The sequence below is a fragment of the Salarias fasciatus genome, chromosome 13 (assembly GCF_902148845.1).
Source record: "Salarias fasciatus chromosome 13, fSalaFa1.1, whole genome shotgun sequence".
In the NCBI taxonomy this organism is placed as follows: Eukaryota; Metazoa; Chordata; class Actinopteri; order Blenniiformes; family Blenniidae; genus Salarias; species Salarias fasciatus.
In genome coordinates this window covers 27,927,392-27,954,719 of record NC_043757.1, presented here as the reverse complement: position 1 = coordinate 27,954,719, position 27,328 = coordinate 27,927,392, and the positions used below count along the sequence as shown (strand labels likewise).

Here is a 27,328-nt window from a genome sequence, read left to right as displayed (position 1 = left end):
TTCATGCAGTTCCAACGGAGCATTGCACATCTGGTATCTGTCTGTTCAGGATCCAAGACAAAGGAATGTTTTCTGCTACCATCAAGAAGGAGCCATAAAGGAAACAATCAGTTAGAACAAGAACTAACAGATCTTTGGGAAGTGCACTGACTCAAAGTACGAAGACCAACAGAACAACAGGTAAGACTTTAAAGATTGATTTAGGAGATTTGTGTTCTGCTTTAAAATGAAGACCTGTTAGAGACCGGATGAAGAAGAGTATCTGTCGTGACTGTAGTTGGACGCTGCGCTGTTTTCATTTGTGCTTTTGCCTGAAGCTTCCCCACATTTTATCACTGTTGCAGGAAAGAACCTCAAACTTAGTGATGTTAGTAGCGATATTTATAATTTGTCACAGTGCAAAGTGAAACAGAAGAGGAATCAGTACTTCAGTCACCTGAAACAGCTTCAGCTCTTCCTGCTATTTTATTAAAATATGTTTCATTCAGAGTAGAATATAAACATCATGTCTGATCATGGATTTAAAATATGTTGTCATTTAATTATTTTGAGTTGGATGACAGCGACATGTCCAACAAAAGGCTGGGACAGGACAATGTTTGGTGTAATAGCTCTTTGTCTGTGAACGTCCAGGAAGTGAGATAAGACTATCTGGGAGGAATGTGGTCTTGCTCCTGTCTAATGGAGGATTTTCTCTCCTCACCTGTCCTGTGGCTGTTTGTACAGGCAGAAAGCAGCTCTCTGTTATCCACACTGACGTGAAGCTCCTGTTCCTGAGGCTGCTGAGGACAACTCCTGTCTGTTTTCCCGGTGAAGCCAACAATGGATGGAGTGGTGAAGCAGGGCCGGACGGTAGGTCCAAGCCACCTGGAATCTATGAAGTCGACACATTAAAGCAGGGGTTCCAACCTCTGAGCAGCAGACTGTGGCAGCTGGCCATGGACCCTCTGTTACCGGCCGCACAGAAAGAATAAACAGATTTATTTTGAAAGTGTACATTTACACATCCCTTAGTCTTATATTGAGTTTTATTTTGAAAGTGCACATTTAGAGTGCTCATTTAGTTTTATTTTGAAAATAGCTTCATTTCCATCAGCGCGTCTTTCCTGCCGTCAACTCGGTCAGTTTTCTTTTTGGTTTTTTTCATCATTAAGTCCTCATTAAGGTGAATTTGGTCACTGTCCTGCCGGCCCAAAGAAAAGTAATGTTTAAAACCGGTTAGTGATACAAAAAGGTTTGGGATCGCTGCAAAAATGTGTTCAAGTCAGTTGAGGAATCTTAGATGCATTGCAAAGTGTAAAATGAAAATGTACTCAGCAATTTGTCATGGTATCTGATGGTCTTAATTTGTTGTTTGGTACTGAGATAGTCTCATTGTGCAGAACACTCCAGCATGGTACAGTACAGAACGGTACAGAACAGTTTTTCATGTGTTTCCACTTGATGTGGACAATGCTAAAAGTACCCAACCGTTACCACCTTTTCGAGGCTACAGCAGACGGCCGCACTGACACACACCGCCATACCAAACACTATTGTTCTGCGCTTGTAGCCAGGAGGACAATAGCCTCTGGCTGCAGTCAGGAGTTCAGAGTCCTTTGTCCCGGTCTATGTTCAGTGTCTCTGGTTCTGGTCTATGTTCAGACACTCCCTCCAGGCATCTGGTGCCTGGTGGGGTCGGTGACTGCAGGTCTTGGTCCTCTGCGGCCCAGGTCCTCCGCCCCCTTCTGGAATGGTGTGAGGATGTCTTCCTGGGGTGGTGGCTGGGACCTGGGCTCTGGGACTGCCGCTTCTGATCTTCTCAGAGGGCAGAGGTCAGATTTGCATGATCACGTTCATGTCTAATCACTCTTCATGTTTGGCATGTGGATTCAGTCACCTTGTTGTCTTGTGGCTGGCTGTATTAGGTCTCTTCTGATGCTCTGGTTTGTAATTTGATGCCTGGATCTTCAGCTTCACCTCCCAGATCATTGCCAGCTATGTTCTCTAACAAAAGTCCGTAGGATGTTCTCTGTCTACCTCTGTTCAGGTGTAGTAGCCAGTCGTCTGAAGTGTCGGTTCTAATTGAACAATCGTTGTATCATTGCACTCTCTTCCTTCTCTCCACTCTTTTTGTTTGTTGATTTATTTGTTTTTGTTCGTTTCCCTCACACTCTCTCTCAATTCACGTCTTTCTGTTCCCCTGTTAAAAAAAGAAAAATTATTAATTACAAATAATTCAGCTGTTTTCATGCACCAAACAGCAGAAACCTGATAAAAATTAACATGGTAACATGGAGACCCAGGCCCCACATGGCCTGTACCGCCACCAGATAGAGGAAGTGGCTGATATCAAGGCCATCCGATGGCTAGAGAATACTGACAGATAACAGACACAATAATCATGGCAGCACAAGGACAAGCACTGAAGACAAGGGTCATAGAGGCCTGCAGGGTCTACCATAGTAGACCAGATCCCAGGTGCAGACTGTGGAAAGATGCCCCAGAGACAGTCTAGCATACCGTAGTAGAGTGTCGGATGCAACCAGGATCAGTAAACATGGAGAGACAAATCTAAGTGGCAGGGAGAGTGGACTGGAAGACCCTTTATGGACTCCAAGTACCCACATTCTGTTGGACAGTCTCAGGGTCGTCAAATGAGAAGGGATGAAAGGTTTATCACTTTTATGATATAGTCCTCTGTTTTTAAGATGACTTTATTTGGGGGTTGAAGGATGAACGGAATGATTTGATCTTGGCTTCTCTGTTTTCCTTAAACAGATTCACAAGGAGAAGGTCTCTTATTGGACCCTGAAGGTCACCGTACTGAGAGCACGCCTGCACACCTCTGAAGATTACTGTAAGAACACATTTATGTTTTTAAGATATTTCTGATGAAGACTTGATTTTTAAATGAACTGTAATCATCATTTGGATGGAGGGAGTTTCATGTATTTGAGCTGATGTTTCATCTTCATTTAGCTTTCATCCAGGTAAACTTATTCAGACACAAGCTCTCATTTTAACATTGAAGTGTTGAAGGCTGCCCAGCCATTTGATTACTTTCAGTCTTGTCTTTAAAACTGTGATTGTTACGGTTGTGTGAGTGCTGGACCCAAGAGCTGACAAGGAGCTGGAGGTGAGTGAGCAACAACTTTTTATTTGGGTTGCTGCTGCTTGGATGCCATGAGATTGTAAGGAAGATCATAGGCTGGGGCTGCTGTCGGACCCATCGCATAAAACGAGAGCGCAGTTGACTTGGAAATCCACGGAGCGCACGGGATCTGTGCACAGAGAAGTCACATGGATCAGAAGACATGGACTACTTGAGCTGAGCCTAAGCAAGAACTGGATCCTGGCAGAGCAGAATACCACGTAGGCAACGGGACAATCCGGCCAGGAGTGGAGAAAGGTCCAGAGAATTGATGGAGGAGATGATGATGATGATGATGATTCACTGGTGTGCAGCTCTGCTGGGTGCCGGACAAGATGACTCCGCCCAACAGTCACAGAGGGGAAGGGGAACCAGGAGAGGACAACACCACAACACACACAACACACACACCAGCAAACTGTGGCAGAGATGTGTCGACATATTTCATGAGAAATTTACCTCCAGCTTCACTGTGTGTGACGTATCTTCCGGATGTGTCGCTGTCCGAGGGAGCATTCAAGACACATATTGTTTCTACTACCAAACATGTGCCTAGATATGTGGGAAGAGTTCTGAGGTCTTCAGGGCTCAACATTTATGTTCGGATCATCCGACACACATTTTAATGTAAAGTGAAAACGGCCAGAATCCCTTCACCTTGCAGTCCTCATTCACTCATTTTGTCAACCAGTAGCCAATCCCAGCTACCGGCAAGGGCAGGATACATCCTGGACACACACACACACACACACACACACACACACACACACACGGGCTCGGCTGGTATTTGCACTTCTATGAACCTTCTATGAAAACAGTCACCAGAACCTAATTTTTCTGGCTGAGTTTGAAACCAAGGCGTTATCTTCATGTGTCACTGACTCTCACTGGCTTTCTGTTTCTGTGTTCTAGTTTCAAATTCAGACTGCTACGTCACTTTCTTCCTTCCAACGGCAACAGCCAGGAAGTACCGCACCAGAACTGTGTCAAACACAAACCAGCCGGAGTGGAAGGAAACCTTCACCCTCCGGGTCCCCGTCCTGCTCAAAGTAGGACATCTTGTTCCCTGCTGGTCGAACTTCTAGAACATTAGGTGTGACTGGACTGACTAAAAGATGAAGGGTGATTACAGGTGGATATGTTCACTACTTCTTCTGGTTGTGGTCAGGACATTTCTCCCTTTGAAGGAAAGAATGAACTCTTCATTTTTCCAGAAAAACCAATCCCTCCTTCACTTTCTGAACAGTCATGCAAAAACAAAATATATTCACAGCCAGAAGAGAGAGAAAATATATTTTCTCTGTTCTGCGTTTATTTTATTTCATGCATGGAAAGTGGTATCATTTCCCAAGAGAATACATTTGCGCAGAGAAATAAGGTAATTAATAAATAAAACAATTAGTTTTTGTCCAACCACCGACCCCTGAGGTACACCACATCTTGTCCAACATGGTTCAGATTTTACATTATCTATCTGTATGTAACATTTTGTATTGTTTCAGTCACTGGAATTGTGATGATGTGATTAACAGGAAACAATGTGTTTTTGCTTGTACCTTTTTTACATCTTATTTTTTTTTCTGTAAATCTTGATTAGAGTTTCTACCTGAGTCCATATTTCATTCTGTACACCCTTCGTGAGTCTTGTCAGCCAGTGTCTTTGTACTTGGCAGTTTATTGAAACTATTCAGGACAGTTCTGCTTCTTTCATCTGCTTCAGTGTCTGTTGCTATTTTACTCTTTACCCTGATCATCCGTTGGGCAGGTCTTCTTGTTTTATCCAAGCATGAATACAATTGAATCTTTCAATTTCTTTGCTTATATAAACAAGTTGTTCCTGTGTGTTCTGCTGATAAATCATATGATGGAAGCTAGCTTTGCTTTTCTGCCTTTGTTTTGCAGGATGTGATGTGATCAAACACTGTCTCCTGTTTTCCCAGAATGTTCTGGAGATCCAGCTCCATGATGAGGATCCCGTCACATCTGACGACCACATTTCAACAGTCCTGTTTGACCTGGGAAACCTGCGTGTTGGGGAAAAGGAGACCAAGGTGTTTGAGTTGAACTCTGAGGTAAAACATGTTAAAGCTGGGGTTGGCGATTTGAATGAGATACATTTTTTTAAAATACTGGTTAAAATGATCTTTATGACCCGATGGGAAACAATTCATAGCGTGTTCTTAAAGTAGTTTGGAAAATATCCGCTATCTACAGCAGGAGTAAAACGGGAAAAACAGCAACCAATCGTCTTGACAGGACACCTTTTTTTAAACCAATCAAATCCCTTCGCCGTTCGACCTGCCCCCTGCGCGTACATGTCAATGGCGTGCACTGACCCTGATTCAGTGCGCGCGTAGAAGGACGGAGCGTCGTTGCAGAATGGCGGAGAAGAATGTTTGGGGCTTTACTTACCGGTGAGTGCGCCATACTTGGCATAGTGCAAATAAAGAAAAACAAAGAAACGAAGCGCTGAGGACAGGTTACGCCAGGAACGCACTGGACGCGGAAGTGCTGCGCGCACCGCGCACCGCGCACACTGCGCGCGCGGAACGTCTCTGCGTCTCCGCTCCCAACGGAGCTCCTCCAATGGGGCGGGAGCTGGGCGGAGCCTTGGGGAGATGCTACATTCGTGCTCCATGCTAGTTTTCCAAGATCGCCAACCCTAGCTTTAACAGACTGAAAGTCCTCAAAAATATTCCTCTTGATCATCCAGCAGTGTGAGAATAAACTGTCAGTGAAACTAAAAACCTATATAGCAGAAAACTGCTACCTCTTAGCCTGGTTCTGCAATCATTGTTTTTCCTTTTAAAAGGGAGTTTTTCCTTTCCACAGTCGCGGATCTATTGGGTCTTCTCTGTGAAAGCGACCTTGAAATGACTGTGTTGTATTTGGCGCAAGCCAGCGCCTGTTGGCCAGGCCTGGCGGAGAAGGAAACCGGACAGACTTGGCAGACCCAAACGTGTTGTGAGGGTCTACTGGAACGTCTGGCTGAACCCTCTGTCAGCAGAGTTTTCAACTCCCAGCTCCGGGAGAGCTTCTCTCATGTCCCGAGGGACGCTGGGGACATGAGTTGTGGGACTCCAGAAGCAGCTGACAGGTACCATTAGGCCAAGCGAACTGCAGTCTGAGCAGTTGGGTGGGGAAAAAAATTGGGGTCTGGAAGGAGTTCGGGGAATCCATGGAGGAGGACTACCGGTTGGTCTCGAAGAAATTCTGGCAAACCATCCGGCACCACAGGAGGGGAAAGCAGGTCTCCACTAACACTGTTTACAGTGGAGGTGGGGAGCTGCTGACCTCAACTGGGGATATCATAGGATGGTGGAAGGAAGACTTCGAGGACCTCCTCAATCCTGTCACCATGTCCTCCATAGAGGAAGCAGAGGATGAGGTCTCAGAGGTGGACTCGTCCATCACCCTCGTTGAAGTCACCGAGGTGGTTGGTAAGCTTTGAGGAGCTTTGAGGAGCAGTTGGATGAGATTCACCCCGAGTACCTTAAGTTGCTGGAGGTGCAGACACATAAGGGTGGGAAAGTCAGGAGGAGCTCAGTCACCAGAGAGGAGCTCGGAGTAGAGCCGCTACTCCTCCACATCGAGAGGAGCCAGCTGATGAGGCTTGGGCATCTGCTTAGGATGCCTCCTGGACGCCTCCCTGGGGAGGTGTTCCGGGCATGTCCCACTGGGACGAGACCCCGGTTAATACCTAGGACACGCTGGAGAGACTATGGGCCAATCCCAATTCTACCCCTTACCCCTCCCCCTCAGCCCTACCCCTATGCTATGTGCGTTCACGAGGCTTAAGGGCTATCCCAATTCTACTTTTTGAATAGGGGTAGGGGGAAGGGCTATTTCACCCCTTTCAGCAAAGTCGATGCTCCCTATTCTCAATAGGGGTAGGCGGAGTTTCACATTGGTCAGAAAAAAACAACATGGCGCCCACCACGGAGTCGCACAAATGTAAGATTGCTTTCTGTATACTATTTAAAAAGCTATAAAAAGTGTATTTGCTTCACTGAAATTTATAGATAAACTAGCGTGACAGTGTCCCAGTCATGGATTAACGTTTTAGCGCTGCGTAGCACCGTTTCCAATCGTAAATTTGTAACTTCTGAAAAGCACTAATCACTGTATTAACGTCATCTTTTATCACGTTTTTAACGTCATATGTTTGACACAGGAACCCCGATGAAACCCGACTTCTGATTCAATTTAGAGGTGAAAATGAAGAAAAGTTTTTGAAATCAAAATACAGCGCCAAAACACATTGGGAGTAAGTTATATTATTCGTCTAAGCTATAATATGTTAGTAATAAAACGTGTTTATATAAACATATATGTATTACTTCAGGATATTCATAAAAGAAAATGGCTTGGAAGGGGAAGTTACAGCCCAGCAAGCTTCAAAAAAGTGGGAGAACCTCAAAAATAAATATAAGGTAAATAATAATACCATTATTAAAAAATAAAAGTAATTTCTAATGTAATTTCTATCATTTCTAATATCCATAATTGTTTGTTGTTATAGGAGCGTGGCGGGGCTTAAAGGGCCAAGGGGTATCCCAATTCATAGTGCTGCAAAGACAGTCCTAGCCCTCAGCCCTATTCTAAAAGTGGTAGGAGAGTGATAGGGGTAGGGCCAAGGGCTGAGGGGGAGGGGGAGGGGGAAGGGGTAGAATTGGGATTGGCTCTAAGTCTCTTGGCTGGCCTGGGAATGTCTTGGGATCCCTCCGGAAGAGCTGGAGGAAGTGTCAGGGAACAGGGAAATCTGGGCATCTCTGCTGAGACTGCTGCCCCCGCCACCTAGTCCCGGAGAAGCAGTGGAAAATGGATGCATGGATGGATGGATGGATGAATAGATGGAGGGCATTTGGCCCTATATAAATAAAGCTGAACTGAATAGAACTGAACTACACAACCTGAAAAAAGAATACACTAACACTCTGGAAACCTGTCGGTGAGGTTTTGGTGGCGTGAGAGCCTGTCAACCAAACCAACACTAACCAGGCGTGCATCATCTGTGCAGAGAATAGACCAGTTTCCATCTGGTCAGTTTTCAGCACATCTTCCGCACAGTGTTTTAGCAAGAAATTGTCACAGTGCCAAGCTGTGTCTGCCCATGAACTTAAAAATAGCTTCCAGCTTGATTAAACTCAGGTTAAGTCACTATTTGGAGTTTTTCACCAGATAATTATTGATGTAAGACTGTCAAACTGAGAACCAGAAGCTGTGATGAATTTTCTCTTTTTCTTTTTCTTTCAGACAAATGATAAACTTGTCATGGAGTTCGAGCCCATTCAGAGGTTCGGATCACACAGGTTTCTGTACATATGTTCATAAACCTGAACATATTGTCCAAAATACCATCTGAATTAATCCCATTTTCTTCTTTGTTTGCAGTGATGAAGCCCCTCAGGAGTACATCAGCAACGGCATCATCATGGTAACATCATGTCACACTGAAAAGTTTGTTTAATGCGACACTTAGCTTTCTGTAGACACCGTACATCATTGAAATCGATGAATTTCTTGAGGTAATCTTGGTTCTTAGAGTGCAGCGAGGGAGGTGTTTCATTGTAGGATGCACCCCCAGCGTCATTATGCCAGCCCTGACTGGCTGGTGATAATGACGCCTGCACTGGGTGGAGCCACCGACCCCAAAGTATCCTGGGCTACCGTCACTCAAATAAGCACCTCTGCTTGTTTTGCCCAGTAAGAAGGGTTGTCTGAAGAGACATCTCACCAGGATGCAGTCAGGCCACGGGTAGAATGAGCTCACAGGCCAGCAGGCGTGTCCAGAATGTTCTTCTCTGTCAAATGAGTTGATCATGTTGAGTCATCACACTCCTTCCTGCAACACCATCATCGGCGGAGACTTTCCAGTGGTTTGAAGCGCACAGTGCTGCACGTGGCAGAAGATATGTCATCATGATAATCTTGTCACATACTGCCGGGTCAAGCTTGGTCAACATATCGCCACATCGTTCAGCTTGGTAACCTGCGAGCATTGAGGAGCCAAGCCAGTGCTTATAGGCTTGCTCCATCATGATGTACTGGAAGCAGAGTGGGGTTCCTGGAGGATGTAGTTCACCATATGGACGAAGAGCTCCATGAGGCGTATACGGGGAATGCCAACCTGCTCCATGCACTCACAGTCCAGGGAGGAAGCAGCTCGGTCTAGCTGGAAGCTCCAGCTGCTGCGATCATATCATCCAGCTTCTGCATCAGTCACATTGACCTCTTTGCTGACTGATGTGTTGCCCATGGACAAGTAGGGGTCCTGAACAGATGAGCTAGCTTAGCGTGCTAGGTGCCACCGGAGCCTTTTCAGGGTGAACCATAATAGAGAGTGGTTTGGGTTGAGGGAGTTGAGTGGTTGTTGGTTGTGTTGTGATGGTGAGTGTCCTCTGGTTTCCTACAGGCTGCCCCGCTCTCTGTGCTGCAGTTCAGCATGAGGAACCATCAGAACAGTGACTGTAGGTCTTCACTCCTGGATGATTCCTGACTTCCTGTTTGACACAACCTGTCTCTGAGCTTCTGGTGCGTCTCATTTTCTCCACCAGGTCTGAAAGACAGGATCCTGAAGGTGAGAGGGGCTTATGATGAAACCCAGAGATTCATTTCTGAGGGGACGGACCTGTGTTTCTACATCAACCGAGACCTGGAGACTGAACTGGGAGTCCTGGTGAGTGGCAACATCTTTCCTCTGCCTGTACAGCTTCAAAGAAGTTTTAATGCGTCACTGACCTGTGTTCAAAAACATGGTGCGATAAATCAGTCTCACTCTGTTTTTCATCTACATGAAAAACAGTATACTGAATTAATGCTGTTCATGTCAACTATTAGTTTTTGTGTGATTATATTTAGTCTGTTAAAGTCTGTGGTGACATGAATGTTGATTTGATGTGTGTGAGTTACTCACATGGAAGGTTCGTGGCTATCTTTACATCACTACACTTACTGTAAACTTTATGATGTGTTTTCATTTTGTAACTGTTGGTGATTGATCTCAAGTTCAATCAGTGAGTTTGTTTGTTTGTGTGTTTATTTCACAATTTTATAAGCATTATAAAACTGTAACTTACAAAAACTGCATTGCATATTGTGAAAATGGACACCCTAGAAGCTTGGAGCTTTTCAACAGGGGTCCAACCCACCACCAAGTAATTGCACTGTGTACAGTCTGATTGCAAACTCTAGGTAATGTCAGAAAATAAAATAAAACATCACAGTGCACACAATGACAGAGTGAGTGGTTAAGATCATATTATGTACTGTAGTTGGTCCGTGGCAAGTGTCAGTCCATCCCATAATAATCTGTAAACACGAAAGAATAGTTATTATTAATCAGTTTTACCCACTCATTAGTATCTCATCCAGCGTAGTTCTCCAGAAGCCTTTGTTTTAACTTTCTTTTAAATATAGATAAAGTGGCAGAGTTTTTTAGATCACTTTCCAACTCATTCCATATCCGAGGCCCTCTATAACACACACCAAAGCCAGTGATTTGTAGTGTTCTATTTTTCCCTCTATGAAGGAACTTTTGTCTGGTGTCATGTTGATGAGAGGGTAGGGATAATGAAAGGAGCTCAGTCAATCTATTGTTCAACCCATAGATAACTTTATAAATTAAAGAAGCATTATGATAGAGATTAATTTCAGGGAGTCTTAATAGTCTATATCTATGGAAGAGTGGGTCACTGGGAGCGTTGTAAGAAGCCCAAGAAATGGCTCTCACTGCTTTCTTTTGCAATATGAGTAGTTTTGTAGTATGTGTTGGATATGTATTATTCCAGACAACATTGCAATAATTTAAATGAGGCTCCAATAGTGACCTGCACAGAGTCAACAGTGCTTCGAATGAAAGAAATTTCCTGACTTCGTAAAATAGTTCTACGATGTTGGATAATTTTTTGCTTATTTCATTGATATCTTTTGCAAAATTTAAATATTGATCAAGATATACTCCAAGAAATTTAGTGGAATCCACTCTTTTTATTGGTGTGCCGTCAATATTTATATTTATATGTCCAATGTTTTTATTTCTGTTTGAACAAAAAACAATATAGTATGATTTATTTATGTTTAGGGACAATTGATTGCACCTACACCAAGTATTTACATTAGCCAGTTTGTTGTTAAGGAAAATTTCAAGATGATCATTTTGTTTATGTGAAAAAAATAAGTATCATCAGCAAAGAGTATTTTCTGTAATCTTGAGGAGTACACAAAGTCATGTATGTATAAAATAAACAAGAGTGGACCAAGGATAGATCCCTGTGGTACCCCAGTATCTATGCTTTCCATTTCGGAGTTTAAACCGTTGATGTTCACATACTGCACTCTTCCATAGATATAACTCTTGAGCCACTGAAGGGCAGTGCCCCTCACACCATCATGATGCAACTTGTCAAGTAAGATAGAAAAACTGATGGTGTCAAAAGCCTTATGGGGCATTCACACCGAACGCGTCGCGGGCGTCGTCGACGCTCGGGATGCCTCGAAGCTGACGCTTGTGACGCTTTAAACACGACGCTTGACACCGGGTGGTCACAAAGCTCGCGACGCTCGCGACGCTCGCGACGCTCTTGATGCACGTCAGTTAATTGGCGCACTGGAGGCTGATTTCTGTTTCCAGCTATGGCGGATCGCATCAGGAGAGCGGCTTGGCTTTATTTGTTAAATAAAGCTAGACCGCGTCGTTGTCGGAAAAGTCGCTATTGGCTGCTCTGCTCCTCTCTGCTCTGCCTGCAGCAGGGGGCGCTGCTGAGACTGACCGCTTGTGAGCGCTTTGGGACGGGGGAGGGGCTCACGCAGCACCCGCTGCTCATTGACGACAGCAACGAGACGTCCTGTCACGTCTCCAGAGCACCAGAGAAGGTTGCTAGATTTGTCGCTAGTTGCTTTTGACAAAAAAACGTCGCCAAGAGGCTTTGGAAAGTCGCCAGATTTAGCGAGAAAGTCGTCAAGTTAGCAACACTGGCCGGCCCGCATCGGTGCTCGGATCACTCGTAGTGACGTAGCACCGGAGGGATCGTCTCTGATTGGTTGACGCTCAGCGGCAGCGCGTCGAAAGTTCAGTTTTCCCAACTCTCAAAAAGCGACGCTCACGACGCTCCTGACGCCGGGGACGAGCGTCGTGGGCGTCGCCGCTCGAAACGCTGGAAAAGCGACGCTCATGACGCTCCTGACGCGCCGCCCCGCCGCCCGCCGCTCCACGACGCTCGTCCACCATAGACTTTGCATAGAAAAGCGCCGCTCACGACGCTTGCGACGCGTCCGGTGTGAATGCACCATTAGAAAGGTCGAGGAAGACTCCGACCCTGTTTTCACCTCTTTCAAAAGCCTCATGTATTTTCTCAGTTCAGTCCAGAATGGCCGTACACGTGTCCCTGTTCTTACGAAAGCCATATTGTGATGGCACTATAATATCGTTTTTATCTAAGTAACCTGTTAACCTTGAATAAATCACTCTTTCAAAAACTTTGGACAAGGTAGGCAGGATTGAAATAGGCCTATAGTTTTCTACATTATTTTTGTCCCCAGATATATTGGTATTATTTTTGCTACTTTAATTTTGTTAGGGACAATACCTTGCTGCAAGGACAAATTGATTATGTGCGCAAGCGGCTCTGCTATATGATTTACAATAGCTTTAATGATCTTACTGCATATGCCATCGGCACCTGACGTGTATGTACATTTCATTTTGTTAATTATATTTGTTACTTCAGCCTTACAAGTAGGTTTGAGGAATAGTGAGTTGGGAAAACTGTTTTGCATAAAATGTTTGTAGGTGATGCCCCCTGGTGGACTAATTTGTTTAGAAAATCTCCTTCCAACAGAGGCAAAATAATTGTTGAAAGTATTAGGTAGATCATCGTTTATGTTTGAAGCATTTGGTAGAGGTTGCATTGCAGTGTCTGGCAATATTGAGGATTTATTGTTTCTGCCAAGAATCTCATTTAACACCCCCCATGACTTCTTTTGATCTCCCAAGGACTTTTTAAGATGGTTAGTATAATTTTTTTTTTTATTCACTCTTATTAGGCTTGTCAATTTGTTTTTATAATTAGTGTAAATATTTTTGTTACAACTATTTGGGTTTTCCCTGTATCGATTGTATAATTTATTCTTCTTCCTTATTGAATTCAGGATACCTCTTGTGATCCATGGATTATTTCTCTCAGAGTGTTTTATTGTCTTTTCAGGAATTTGCATCTGAATGGATACAGTTAATTCATGGATCAAGACATTATATGCATGATTTGGATCAGCAGAGTTATAAATTGCATCCCAGCTCTTGGATTGAAGAAATTGATTTAGATTTGTGAGGGTTTTATTGTTGAGTACCATTACTTTCCTTTTCATACTTGATTGAGGAGCTCTTTTAATCCAATTGGTGAAAAACATAACATCATAATGATCAGATATGTCAGAATATAATACCCCTGATTTACAATCATAGCTCTGCAAGTGTGTTATTATGTTATCGATAATTGTCTTGGTTGTCTTTGAGACTCGAGTGTATTTGTTGATTGTTGGGTAGAATGATGTAGAGTGCAGAGTATTTAGGAAATCTGTCGCCTTATTATCTTCTTTAGAGATATCAATGTTGAAGTCTCCCAACATGATGCTCTTTTTATTCATTTGATTTAGGAGAACTAAGATATTTCCAAATTTGATGTTGACGGTTTCAGTATCAGAACTAGGTGGTCGATATATTACACCGATAACCACGCTTGAAGATCCCGTTTTTAATTCAAGGAATAACATGTCCGTGAAACCATCATCAAAGTTCAAATCATTACGAACCTTTACCAAGTAATTTGATTTTATATATAAACATACTCCTCCTCCAGATCTGTCTATTCTGTTTTTAAAATATAGTGAATAGCCCTCTAATCTGTAGATATGTTGTCCATGTCCATGTTTGTTCATTCATCCATGTTTCACTGCAAGCTATTACATCAAAACTTTTGTCAATACTGGCAAGGAGTGACACTAATTCATCATGGTGCTTATTGATGCTCCTGATGTTTAAATGTAATGCAGAGAAGGGGAAGCCATTTATCTGATTAAGGTCTTTGGGGGTATAATAATTACAGGTAGGATTTGTTAAGGTATGAAAGCAACTGTCTAAATCAATGTCACAATCATTTACTACCATAAAATATTACAACATAATAATTTGGACTTTTAATGTAGTACTCTAGCAAACCTATGGCCATTAACAATCTTTTATTAAAGCACCCAGTGAAGTGACAAGAAGGTATGACCATAAAACATAAAATTAAACAAAAAATGATTTCCATCCCTTGTTTTCAGTTGCAATGTCAATCAATCAATCAATCAATTTATTTTTGTATAGCCCAGTATCACAACAACAGTTGCCTCAGAGGGCTTCAAGATGTTACATTTGTCGGTAAAAGTAAAAACAGTGAATAAGCATAATGGTAATATGTCAATATTTACAGTAACGTCCACTCACCATATATATTATTTATCACCTAAGTATAGGAAAAAAGCAGTACCCCATGTTTGACTCTGTCTTAGAGCAATTCTATTGGGTCAAGGGGCGATGTGCACTCAAGTTGCTCAGTTATGGGAAAGAGGGCTACATTACCAGTCACGGTGAGTTACTGAGGAAAACTTCTGCCTCTTTCGGATCTTTAAATGTCTTCTGCTCCCCGTTTGCCGTGAAGGACAAAGTTGCTGGATATGCCATCCTGAATCGTATGTTTCTCTTAATGAGAACCTCGCACACCGCATTGAATGCTCTCCTCGCCGCCCGGCAGAGGTGTCAAGAAAGTACTTTCCCATGCTATGTTTTCCATGTACCCAGTCAGGTCTCGAAGAGCTGGGCTGATTGTGATCACCTGGGCCCAGAACTGTTTGTTGCAGGTGATTCAAATCAGCCCAGCCCTTTGTTAACTGACTGGGCACAACAAAAGCATGGCATGGGAAAGTACTTTCTTGACACCTCTGCCGCCCGGACATCAGGTGGAACGTCACGGACGATCCTCACAGATCGCCCCTCATGCTGGAGATCTCCCAGGCGCTTGGCAGCTTCCAAAATCGTGGAGACATATCTGGAGCGCTGCAGCTTTACAACAACTGGGCGCGGACGTCCCTCTGAAGGTAATCCAAAGCCCCGATGGGCACGGTCAATGGGTACAAACCGGACAGGTAGCTGCAGTCATTTTGGGATGAAATCCTCAAAAAACATGAGCGGATCTTTTCCCTCGATTGTCTCCTTCACATTAAGCAGCCTGATGTTCATTTGTCTTTGCCGGCATTCCTGGTCCATTACTTTGTCACGCAGCTCTTTGTTCGTTTTCTCCAGAGCGTCCAGTCTCTTCATGATCGGACTTATGTCATCCTCCAAGCGGGAGATGTGCGTCTCTGCCTCCGCTTGGTGAGCAACAAGCGTGGCAGTGGTGGCTACTGCGTCATCAATACGTTTTACAATGTTGTCCATCTTTGACTCAAGTTTTCCGATTGACATATTCACAGAGTGAAGTATGCGCTGTCCTTCCTCAGCCACCGCAGCAGCAATACATTTTAGCAGATCCTCAGTCACGTAAACCGGAGTCGTGTCAGAAGTAGCATTGTTAGCTCCGCCGGAGATAGAGATGGGACTAATACTAGCCTGGTTCGAGGCACATCCTGCATCCAGATTATCACGGTCCTTAGCTCCTTGTTTTGCTACTTTTGGTGGCATTTTGGTCAGATGTCTTTCTCGTCGCTTGAGTGAAAGCAGTAGGTGAAGGTTAAGTTTTGAGTTGCAGGGTGGAGAGGGGTGGTTGCCGTGTCACTCACTCTGCCGCCATCTGAGTATTTTCTCTCTCTCTCTCTCTCTCTCTCTCTCTTGCCGTCAGTCGATGCGACTAAGACTGTTTATGGTTTGATGGCAGATGTCCATGTATCTCTGTTGCTCGTGGTTGTCTGCCAGGAGTTGACTGGGATCTTCTTCACTTTCATGTTTCTCTTTGCTACATCTTTGAATCTCAGCCTTGGCCTTCCCTGATTTCGCTTTCCAGAACAGAGTTGTGAATACAGCAGTTGGCGAGGGAATCAGTCTTGATCCAGCCTATGAACGTGGCCTAACCATCTTAGGTTCTTCTCAATAAGAATGTCTTTCATGGATGGAATATTTGCACGCCTAAGGACTTCAGCATTTGATGCCCATGATGTCCCTCAATTGCCTCATCATAACAGCGTGCAGTTTCTTAATTTGGGCTCTGTAAATAGTCCAAGTTTCTGCACCATAAAGAAGGGTAGACAGTACCACACCTCTGTAGACTTTGCATTTCACCCAGATGGAGACATGTTTGTTGTTCCATAGTCTTTGGTGGAGTTTGCCGAATTCCGCACTCGCCTTGCCTGTCCGTGTCCGGAGTTCCTTATCTATCTTGGAGGAGCTGGGTGCAGTGCTACCGAGATAGGTAAAGTCAATGGTTTTGACCAGAGGCACTTCGTCAATTGTGATGTCTATCGGCTCAGGTGGAGGGCAGATTAGTTTGACCGGTTGATACATGCACTCTGTTTTCTTGATGTTGATCTTTAGGCTAAACTGGTTTGCAGCCATGGAGAATCTATCTACTAGTAGTTGCATGTCCGCAGCAGTGTGAGCCACCAGTGCACTATCATCAGCAAACAGCAGCTCTCAAACTAAGTGTTTAGTAGTGCACGATTTAGCTTTGAAGTGTGATACATTGAAGAGATCAACACCATGCCTTGTTTGAATGTAGATCCCCTTGTGAACACCTTTGAATGCCACATGTAACATTGCAGCCAAGTATATTGAGAATAGTGTTGGAGCCAAAGCACAGCCTGCTTAACTCCATTTGTCACTTCAAACTCCTTTGAAGTATCCTTTCCTTGAACTACTTTCGCTTTCATCCCGTCATGAAATGCTCTCACCAGATTGATAATTTTATCTGTACAACCAAACCTCTTGAGTACACACCAAAGTCCTTCTCTTGACACTGTATCAAAGGCTTTGGTAAAGTCGATGAATACTGCGTAGAGCTCCATGTTCTGTTCTGTACATTTCGCTTGGATTTGGCGAGGGCTGAATACCATGTCAGTGGTACTACGGTTCCTTCGGAATCCACATTGGGTCTCAGGTAGGATAAGGTTACTCACCTTTTCCTCTATATGATTGAGGATGATATGTGCCACAATTTTCCCAGCAGTTGACAATAGCGATATGCCTCTGCAATTGCCGCATTCTTTTCTGCTGCCCTTTTTGAAGATGGGTACAATGATGGCGTCTTTCCAGTTCTGTGGCATTTGCTCCTTTCTCGCGCTCGATGTCTCCGCCATGTCCTGCTCCTCGATGATTGCGACAGAGCACCCACGCCGCTGTTTGCCCGGGCCACAAGTGTCCTGGATTCTGTACAGCGCTTGAATCCTGGTCATGGATGTTCATCGGTGCAGCGCACTTCCGTGTTTCCATCTGCACGGTCCAGCTGGTGTCCTGGTAACTGCTGCCTTCGCCCAATCACGCTGCACACCTCGGACCCAACCTCCATGACGTCTCCCACGATCCATCTTGGTCTTCGGAATGCCTGTTCCATTGGTAACAAATCCTTTTCCCTGAACGATCTAATCTCAAGGGAAAACATGGATATAACGTGCATCACGGAGACTTGGCAGAATGAAGAGGAGTTTATCCATTTAAACGAGCTCTGCCCCGCCGGCTTTGCCGTGCATGGGAAGCCATGCCCCTATCGAGGTGGAGGGGGGCTGGCTTTCGTCCACAAGGAGGATTATGTGTGTAAAGTGATTCCTTCACAGGAATACTGTTCTTTTGAATCACAGATGGTCAAGGTGGGAACTTTGCAGTCTCTCTCTACTATGTTGCGGTTTACTGTCCTCCTGGCTCTGCTGCTGCCTTCTTAAAGGATTTTAGTGACTTCTTATCTTCTATTATAAAGTTGGAACCTGTTTTAATCCTTGGAGATTTTAACCTTCATGTTGATAGCACCTCTTCATCCTATGCAATGGAATTTTTATCATTGACTGAAGCTTTTAAACTCGTGCAACATGTTTCAATGCCAACCCACCGAAAGGGCCACATTTTAGACTTAGTTTTTACACTCGGCCTGGACATTTCAAATGTGTCTGTGATGGATGTTCACATGAGTGATCATTGTCTTGTTTCATGTGACTTGCACTTCAGCTCCGAGCCCAAAACTCTAGAAGCAAGGTCTCAGAGGCGCATCATCACTGCCAAAACTGCAGAAAGGTCTGTTTTGTTTGATCCTCTTCTTTTAACAAACTGTTCTGATGTAGATGACCTAATCCAGCGTTTCAATGACCACTGTGTAGAGATCTTGGACCAAGTGGCCCCTGTTAAAGATAATCTGGCTACACATAAAAAAGCATGCCCTTGGATGAATGAGCATGTTTTAAGCTTTAAGAGACTGTGCCGAAAGACTGAACGCCTGTGGAAATCCACTAACCTTGAGGTACACAGACTCCATCTCAGGGATCTTGTTTCCTCATACAATGAAATGGTTGAGAATGCCAGGTCTAACTACATCCGTCAACTGGTGGCAATGAACAAGAAAAACCCCAAAGTGTTGTTTGATACAATTAATTCTCTTGTCCACCCTGCTGTGACTGTACTTCCTGCTTTCACTGAAGTCGATAACCAGGCCTTCTTGAAATTTTTCACTGACAAAATCAAGAAGCTCAAGGATAATTTGCCACCTCCTCAGCGTGGTGCCCTGGCTGTTATTGAGCCTATCTCCAGTATGTGGTTTACTTTTGACTCTGTTACTCTTGGTGATGTTTTGGCTTTGGTAAACAAGACAAAACTCTCTTCCTGTTCCTCTGATGTCATCCCCTGCAGACTGTTCTTAGAGGTACTGGAGGCAGTCGGTCCCTGGGTTACTGAAATGATCAACCTCTCTTTGTCATCAGGCATGTTTCCGAATGCTTTCAAGCACGCCATTGTGGAGCCTTCACTGAAAAAAGGAGGTTTGGACCCGGCAGACCGAAATAGCTATAGGCCCATCTCCAAGCTGCCATTCTTGTCAAAGATCCTTGAGAGGGTGGTCTGCAACCAGCTGTCTCCCTACCTTGATCAATATAACTTCTTTGACAAATTCCAATCTGGCTTCTGTAAGCACCACTCCATGGAAACAGCCCTTCTGAAAGTATCCAGTGACATTATGATGTCTGCTGATTCGGGTAAATACACTGTGCTAGTTCTCTTGGATCTGTCCTCAGCCTTTGACTCTGTTGACCATCACGTCCTGATAAGTCAACTGAGGGACAATGTGGGACTGTCGGGGTTGGTTCTCCAGTGGTTTACTTCATATTTGTCTGGACGTAGTTTTTGTGTGTCAACAAACCAGATTAAATCAGAGTCCATGAATCTTGGGTGTGGGGTGCCTCAAGGCTCCGTCCTGGGCCCTATCTTATTTTACTGTACTTGATCCCCCGGTAAGATCATCCAAAGATTCAAGGATGTTTCTTACCACTTGTATGCCGATGACATCCAGCTCTATTGTTCTTTTAAGCCGGATGGGATACAGAAGCTTGATTCCTTTTTCCATTGTCTGGCAGAAATAAAACAATGGCTCAGTGAAAATTCCCTTCAGCTCAACGCAGACAAAACTGAAACACTCATTGTTGCCCCTGATGTTTCAATTCTAGGGATCAAGCAGTACCTTGGCGACTTAGGGCAGTCCGCGAATTCGTGCCTTAGAAACTTGGGTGTTTTCTTTGACAAAGACATGTCCCTGGTGCAGCACTGCAAGCAGCTGACCAGGAACTGTTGCCTTCAATTAAGAAATATCTCTAAACTCAGGAAAACGGCATCATGCACCGACCTAGAGCTTATCATTCATGCTTTTGTTTCCTCCCTCTTAGACTACTGTAACAGTCTGTTCTCATGTCTGAATAAGAAGGAGCTTTCAAAGTTGCAACTCGTGCAAAACTCCACAGCAAGAATACTGACCCGCACAAACAGGTGGACTCATATATCCCCCATTTTAAAGGAGCTTCATTGGCTACCAGTTTTTTACCGAGTCAATTTTAAGATCCTGGTTTTAACTTTTCGGGCTCTGCATGGTCAAGCTCCTTCTTATATCTGTGACCTGCTCCAGCCTTATTCCCCTGCTAGGGTTTTAAGGTCTGCGCATTAGAACTTGTTAAAGGTGCCACGTACTCGGTTCAAGACCAGAGGAGCCCGATCATTCCAGGCCGTTGCTCCCAGGCTCTGGAATGATCTCCCGCTCTCTCTCCGCGCAGTTACATCTGTCGACACTTTTAAATCACAACTTAAAACCTTTCTGCTGGCTCAAGAATTTGCTTAGTTTCCGGGCCAGATTTGATCTGTTTTTGACTATTTATCTATTTATCTATCTGACTATTTAATTGTATGTAATTGTTGCTTTTATTGTTGTTTATTGTGTTGTGAAGCACTTTGTGGCTTTTTACCTGTGAAAGGTGCTATATAAATAAAAATTACTTACTTACTTACTTTCTCCAGATGTCAACAATCAGCTCGTGCAGCTTCTCTTTTAAACTACAGTATAACACTTATTAAAGAGACAGAGGATCCATCTTCACTGAACAATGATCTCAGTTTGACTAAATATTTCTCTCATTGGTAATTACGAGCAACAACAATCGAAAGATCAACCAAGAAATCTGGCAGATCTTTAAGATCTGCCTTCCATTATATTCAGAAGTATGATATTTACAATGTGGACAAATGAAACAGAAATTGAGAAAAAAATAAGTTGGCCTTAAACCAATGGCCACAAGTATTATTTCAGAGACATTAAAGATTAGAAAATCTCAGAAACTTCGATGTGACTTTTGGCGTCACTGAGATACTGAACTGTGGAAACATGGGACTGCCACAGTAAAATAATATATTTCTGAGATTTTTCTTGTGATTACAACAAAACCGCTGCAACAGCAATGACAGACACTATAAAATATAAAACAAGGTCACCGGTATTCACTGCAGTGTCACCAAAATAACTGCAGCCTTCACTTGTCTCCTGCTGATCAGACGACAACACTTGGTTTGATTTAAAAAAATCTTTGTCATAATTAGTCACAGGATTACATCCCTGCTTTTTGCAGATGATGTTGTCCTGTTGGCTTAATTGAAGTTCACAGTGAGTGTGAAGCGACAGGGATGAGGATCAGCACCTACAAATCCAAGGCCATGGTCCTCGACTGGAAGAAGGTGGTCTGTCCTCTCCAGGTCGGTGGAGAGATTCTGGCTCAAGTGGAGGAGTTTAAGTATCTTGGGGTTTTGTTCACAAGTGGGAGAAGACTGGAGGCGAGACTGACAGGAGGATCAGTACAGCGTCTGCAGTGATGCGGTCATTGAATCGGTCTGTTGTGGTGAAGAAGGAGCTGAGCTGAAAGGCGAAGCTCTCAATATACCGGTCAGTCGTCATTCCTATCCTCACCTATGGTCATGAGCTTTGGGTCATGACCGAAAGGACAAGCAGCTGAAATGAACTTCCCCACGTAGGATGCCTGTGCTCTCCGTGAGAGATAGGGGGAGGAGCTCAGAGTCGAGTCGCTACTCCTCCATATAGAGAGGAACTAGCTGAGGTGGCTCGAGCATCTATTTAGGATGCCTCCTCAACACCTCCCTGGGGAGGAGTTCTGGGCATGTCCCACCAGGAGGAAACCCTGGGAAGACCCAGGACACGCTGGAGGGACCATGTCTCTCAGTTGGACTGGGAACGCCTCGATATCCTCCAGGAAGAGCTGGAGGAAGTGTCTGGGGACAGGAAGTCTGGGCATCTCGACTTAGACTGCTGCCTTTGCGACCGGGTCTCAGATAAGTGGTTGAAAATGGATGGATGGATTTGTCATAATTTTAACTATGTCATATTAACAAAAAAACGTTCTTGGAAAAACGACAAATCTGTGTCATCTTCATGAGAAAATTTCACATAATAACGAGACAACTGTGTCATAATAATGAAAACCAGCTCAGAAACATATTTATTAACTGTGGCAGCTCCATGTTTCTGTACAAAACAGGCTCCTCATCTTCTGTATCAACTCACTTCAAGCAAAGAGCTTCTTCACCTGACATGACATCCCACACATGATATCTCACGACGTGGTTCTCTTCTCTGGTGTCCATCAGTCTGGTTCTGAAGAAGATGATGCTGATGCTCCTCTGGAATCTGCTGCCAACGTCCCGCCTCTCCCAGCTCGATGCTCAGGGACGGCCACTCTTGCTATTGACCAGGTGACCTTTTTGCTCATGCTGGTGGGAAAATTGAGAACAATGAGACCAGCGGGGAGAAAGTGAATCTGTGTGTGTGTTGAGAACAAAACAGTGACCACATGGTTCCTTTCGCTTTTCACAAACTGTTCCACTTCCAACAGAAAGACACTCATACGTCTTCTTCATGCAGAGGTCTGCAACTTTAGGACAAGAAGAGACATTCGGACTGCCAAATAAAATCAGCCTGAAGATTCAAAACTTAGTTTTAATAGATTTACCAAGCTTCAGTTGATAAGAAGATTTTCCTTTATCTGTCCTATGAAGGGGAAATGATTTTATGACATTTAAAGGCATTTCAGACTAAATTTCAGATTAAATTTGATCAAATCTGAGTCATTTCAGTCATTCAGACAGTTCATCACAACTGTTTATCTCAACTTTTCTCTCCATATATCAGACATACAGATAAAGATTGCAGCGTTATTTAGAGTTAAAACAGATTTTCCAGGGCACATAAGGTATATAGTGATATTTTCCTAATTTGTAGTGTTGAAAAGCATCGCTGCAATGTTGAGCAGTGAATTTTTATGCTAATCTTCATGACACTTTGTCTTTCCAGAAAAATGTGGTATTGGACCTGCAAGCACAGCAGAGGTATGGTGATGATCCAAAACTGGTGACGAACTGTTGGAAGTTTCTGTGTTTGTATACGTGTGTATGTTTGCACGCTTTTCATATACGTACCTTATAAATAGCCAGGAGGAGCATCTTGCCGTTCGGCTAGATAATGAGCTCCCGGCGCAGGAGAGAGAGTTCCTGATGAAGAGGAAGGCCTTGGTGATGAAGGCTCTGGAGAAGACTCTGTCCCTCACCTCTCCACTCGACCCCAAGAAGGTACAGCAATGTCTGATAATCTATTCAAATAAAAACTACAAGAGTTGTCTCAGGCTGAACGGTGGCATCCTGCAGAGTTTACCTGAGTCCAGAAAACCTGTGCCAACTTTAAAATGTAGATAGCACAGCTCAGAAACCTCTGCTTATAGACCTCTGTTTGATACTTGTTTACAATAAATGAGATCAGTACATTTGACACAAAACATCTTTCTGCTCTTTCTGAAAATTTTAAAATACAAGCCTCTCTCTTATACATGCCTCCTTTCATTAAAAGCCTGGTGCCAGCTACAGTTGAGACAAATAAAAGCCCCGGCCACTATGAGAGATTTTACGGTATTCTTGTTGTTTTGACAATTGGACCTTTTTCAAGCCATATTTCATAATTTTAACCTTTCTATCTGCTCTTGTGTTTCTTTGAACCAAAATCTTTTAAAAATTGTGTTTCTATTTTGGACCTACTCTGCTGAACTGTGGACCTGTTGGGTTTAGATTACCAACCAGGACCCAGAAACCTTCCAACAGCCTCACAGAGGGAAAAACAAACAAACAATATAACTCAAGATCTTTAACTTTTTACTTGAGAACTTGAAAGGAGCTCAAACTTGTGTGCACAATGTAACAATCCACCTGTTATTTCCAAGGCGATCTTGCCACTATGCATTAAGAGGTCACGGGTGGAAAACACCAATCAGCAGGGGTGATTAATAGGCAGAAGACAAACTTAAGATTGGTAACAAAAACCCGCATTTATTCTAGAAAACCCCCTCCCAACAGAAATCAAGCAACTCGTTGCTCGAGCGCTCCTCCTAATAAATTAAACAGAAAACGCTGCACAACGTGGGAAGTCCAAAACAAACTCAGAGGCACACAAAGTCCTGTCTTTTACAACCCGAAGTTCCCCAAAGTTCGAGGTGCACTTTCCTGCGCGGGGACCGACTGAGTGGCCGGCGGCCGATAATTACTCACGCCGGTACAATCCTCAGTCCGCTGGTCTGCAAGGCGCCTCCTCACCAGTCCGGTAGCTCCGTGGTGGAAAGACAGTTTAATCCAGTAGATCCCCAAACCACCAAAGTTGCAGGCCTGAGCAACGCTTGGGATTGGTGAGGCCCAAAACTTAAAGGGCAAGTCTGTTTTTTTGACACCTGGACCTTATTTATGGGTGTGTCATGCTCATATACTCACTCAGACAAACATCGTGCAGCTCGGAGTCCTCCAGAAGTTAATTAGATCCAACCGTTTAACGGGGGCCACGGCAATGGAGCTTCAGCGCGGGACATAATCTCTGCAAAATCGCTCATTTCGGCTATATTTCTTCATCCATTGCCAGTGTTATCATGAAGTCAGCTCGTCTACCGTCTTCAGGTGGGTCAGCTGACAGTTTTCGCTAACTTACGCACAATTAGCTCGGATGGGAACATTGGAGCTCCTTGGACCCCAAGCTGTGCAGCTCCTACCGACCAATCTCCCTTTTTTCATCCGAGTATAAATTGCTTACTAAAATTATAGCAATTCGACTTGAAAAGATAGTTCCCAATCTGGTTTATAAAGGCCAAACTCGATTTATTCAAAATCTGTCCTCAGTAGACAATGTCATAAAATTATTCAACATAGTTCATTTCGCTAAATCTATAAATGACCCAGTTTTGGCAGTTTCACTTGATGCGAAAAAAGCCTTTGATCGCCTTGAATGGCACTTTCTGTTTGTGGTCCTTCGTAAAATGAACTTTGGCCCAAATATGGTTAATACGACCAAGCTGTTATACCGTGACCCCAAAGCTATGATACAGACAAACACAGAAATATCACCTCCATTTTCTCTCTCAAGAGGTACACGTCAGGGATGCCCACTATCACCCATACTTTTTGCGTTAGCAGTGGCTGTAGCAATAAGGACCCACCCTCTCATCTCGGGGGTTGTGATTGGGGGTGTGAACCACATTATCTCTTTATATGCAGACGATATAATTGTGTGTCAAAGTGTTGTATATTTGGGTCTGGAGATTCCCAACCAGTTAGAAAAGACCTTCTCACTTAACTACACTACACTGCTGGGGAAAGTGGAGAAGGACTTGGACAGATGGAGGCATCTACCTATTTCTTTGATAGGACGTGTCAACTGTATAAAAATGAATGTGCTGCCGCTATTCCTTTACCTGTTTCAAACACTTCCCATTTCAGTTCCAACTAAATTTTTTAAGAAACTAGGAGGTGTGATATCCAGGTTTATATGGAGAGGTAAAGTGCCCAGAATTAAAATCAAAACATTGTACAGTGCCTCTTGTCATGGTGGGTTAAACCTCTCCAACTTTGAATTCTTTTACTTGGCTGCTCCACTTAGAGCCCTCTGGTTCTGGCAGATAGAGATACCCCATCCTCCAGCATGGAGGCAAATAGAGCAATTTTACGCAGCGGAGGTACCACTGGCTGGCATCCCGTATATTAAACTATATCACACTTTGAAAGACGGCACAGATAACCCAGTCATTAATCATATGTCTAACTATGGTCAACTATACAGCTCCGCACTGGTAGTGTGACATATCTACATAATAACATGCCTTTCCACAATAACCCAGCGTTGCCACCAGCACTAAGAGACGGTCTGACGGGGAAGTGGTGGATTCAAACATTTGGTGACCTCTATGAAAACCACACACTGAAATCCTTTGAACACTTAAGAGACACCTTCAATCTTCCAACAGCACTCTTCTTTAAGTATCTGTAGGTCAGACATTTTATCTGCTCCCAATAAGGTGGATGCGTAACATCTCTAGAACCTCCTGTATCTGACAAGATCCTAAAAGACATCCGACACCCGAAGGACATGGTGTCTCTGATACTAGATCTGTTAACCAATAAAACCCTGAAATGCAGAGCAAAATGGGAACAGGACCTTTGTTTCAGCTTTACAAATTCTGAATGGGAAACACTCTGCAGTACAGCTCAAAACTTTACCTTTAATAGTCGTCACAGGCTTCTTCAGTTGAATCTCATTCATAGAGTTTATCTTACACCTGAGAGATGACACAAAATGTATAGTACAATCTCTGAGCTTTGTCCTCGGTGTAAAGTCGCAGTAGGGAGTCTAATTCATATGTTTTGGTATTGTGTAAAGCTTAAACAATTCTGGGACCACATTCTTAATGTCACAGGGATAGAGATCCCTCACTCGCCAAGACTGATTTTGCTTGGGGACCTATCTGTTCTAGATGGAATGAGGAAAAAACATTTTCTTAGGATATCCCTAATTGCTGGAAATAAACGCATTGCAATATTATGGAAAAGTGAAAACCCACCCACTGCTCCAATGTGGCTGAAGGAAATTGCGTCATACATGACCTCTGAAAAATGTATGTTCAATATGAAGAAAAAAACCTCATCTTTTTGAAAAATGTTGGGGTGACTTTAAAAGGTACCTTCATAACCTCTCACAGGGAACTGGCTGAGCACTGCTGCTGGTGGGGTGGTGGTTACTGGATGTGGCAAGCCGATAGGCCTGGTTTTGCTCCTTTACACCCAACTGTTGACCTTTGCTAGGCTTTGAGGTTCTCCCGGGCCACTCAACGAGGTGACATTCCATGTCCCTAGAGCTAGTCTCTGTGTCTGGGGATCGGGTCGCCGGGCACCCTGCCATCGGCTGCCACCCAATCCACACTGCACCCGGCCCGTACGGTTCCCTCGGCGGCTGGTGGGTCCACTGGAGGGCTGGCCCACGTCACTCCTTCGGGCTGAGCCCGGCCGGGCCCCGTGGGCAAAGGTGTGGCCACCAGGCGCTCGCTTGCCCCAACCCTAGGCCTGACTCCAGGGTGGGGCCCCGGCTGCGCCATACCGGGCGACGTCACGGACCTCGATTGTAACTTCATCATAGGAGCTTCATAGACCTCTATCGACCCTTAGTCTGGCCCATCACCCAGGACCTGCTTGCCATGGGAGACCCTGCCAGGGGCATAAAGTCCCAGACAACATAGCTCCTGGGACCACGCAGGCACTCAAACTCTCGCACCACTTTGAAGTGGTAGTTCAGGGGGGGGGCAATTTTTAACAAAGGAACATGAATTTTACTAATATTGGCAAAA

General features: G+C 44.1%; 1 protein-coding gene across 1 annotated transcript in view; it reads left to right on the top strand.

Moving 5' to 3' along the window:
* LOC115399602 (cytosolic phospholipase A2 zeta-like) overlaps positions 1 to 27,328 on the top strand; it is a 40,107-nt gene continuing 12,779 nt past the window's right edge. The window contains exons 1-12 of the mRNA XM_030107091.1: positions 1 to 180; positions 727 to 852; positions 2,761 to 2,839; positions 4,046 to 4,182; positions 5,074 to 5,205; positions 8,390 to 8,430; positions 8,528 to 8,570; positions 9,549 to 9,603; positions 9,691 to 9,812; positions 22,275 to 22,379; positions 22,978 to 23,012; positions 23,114 to 23,252. Of these exons, the coding sequence (XP_029962951.1) occupies positions 823 to 852; positions 2,761 to 2,839; positions 4,046 to 4,182; positions 5,074 to 5,205; positions 8,390 to 8,430; positions 8,528 to 8,570; positions 9,549 to 9,603; positions 9,691 to 9,812; positions 22,275 to 22,379; positions 22,978 to 23,012; positions 23,114 to 23,252 (918 nt within the window). The 5' untranslated portion in view covers positions 1 to 180; positions 727 to 822. The remainder of the gene's footprint in view (positions 181 to 726; positions 853 to 2,760; positions 2,840 to 4,045; positions 4,183 to 5,073; positions 5,206 to 8,389; positions 8,431 to 8,527; positions 8,571 to 9,548; positions 9,604 to 9,690; positions 9,813 to 22,274; positions 22,380 to 22,977; positions 23,013 to 23,113; positions 23,253 to 27,328) is intronic.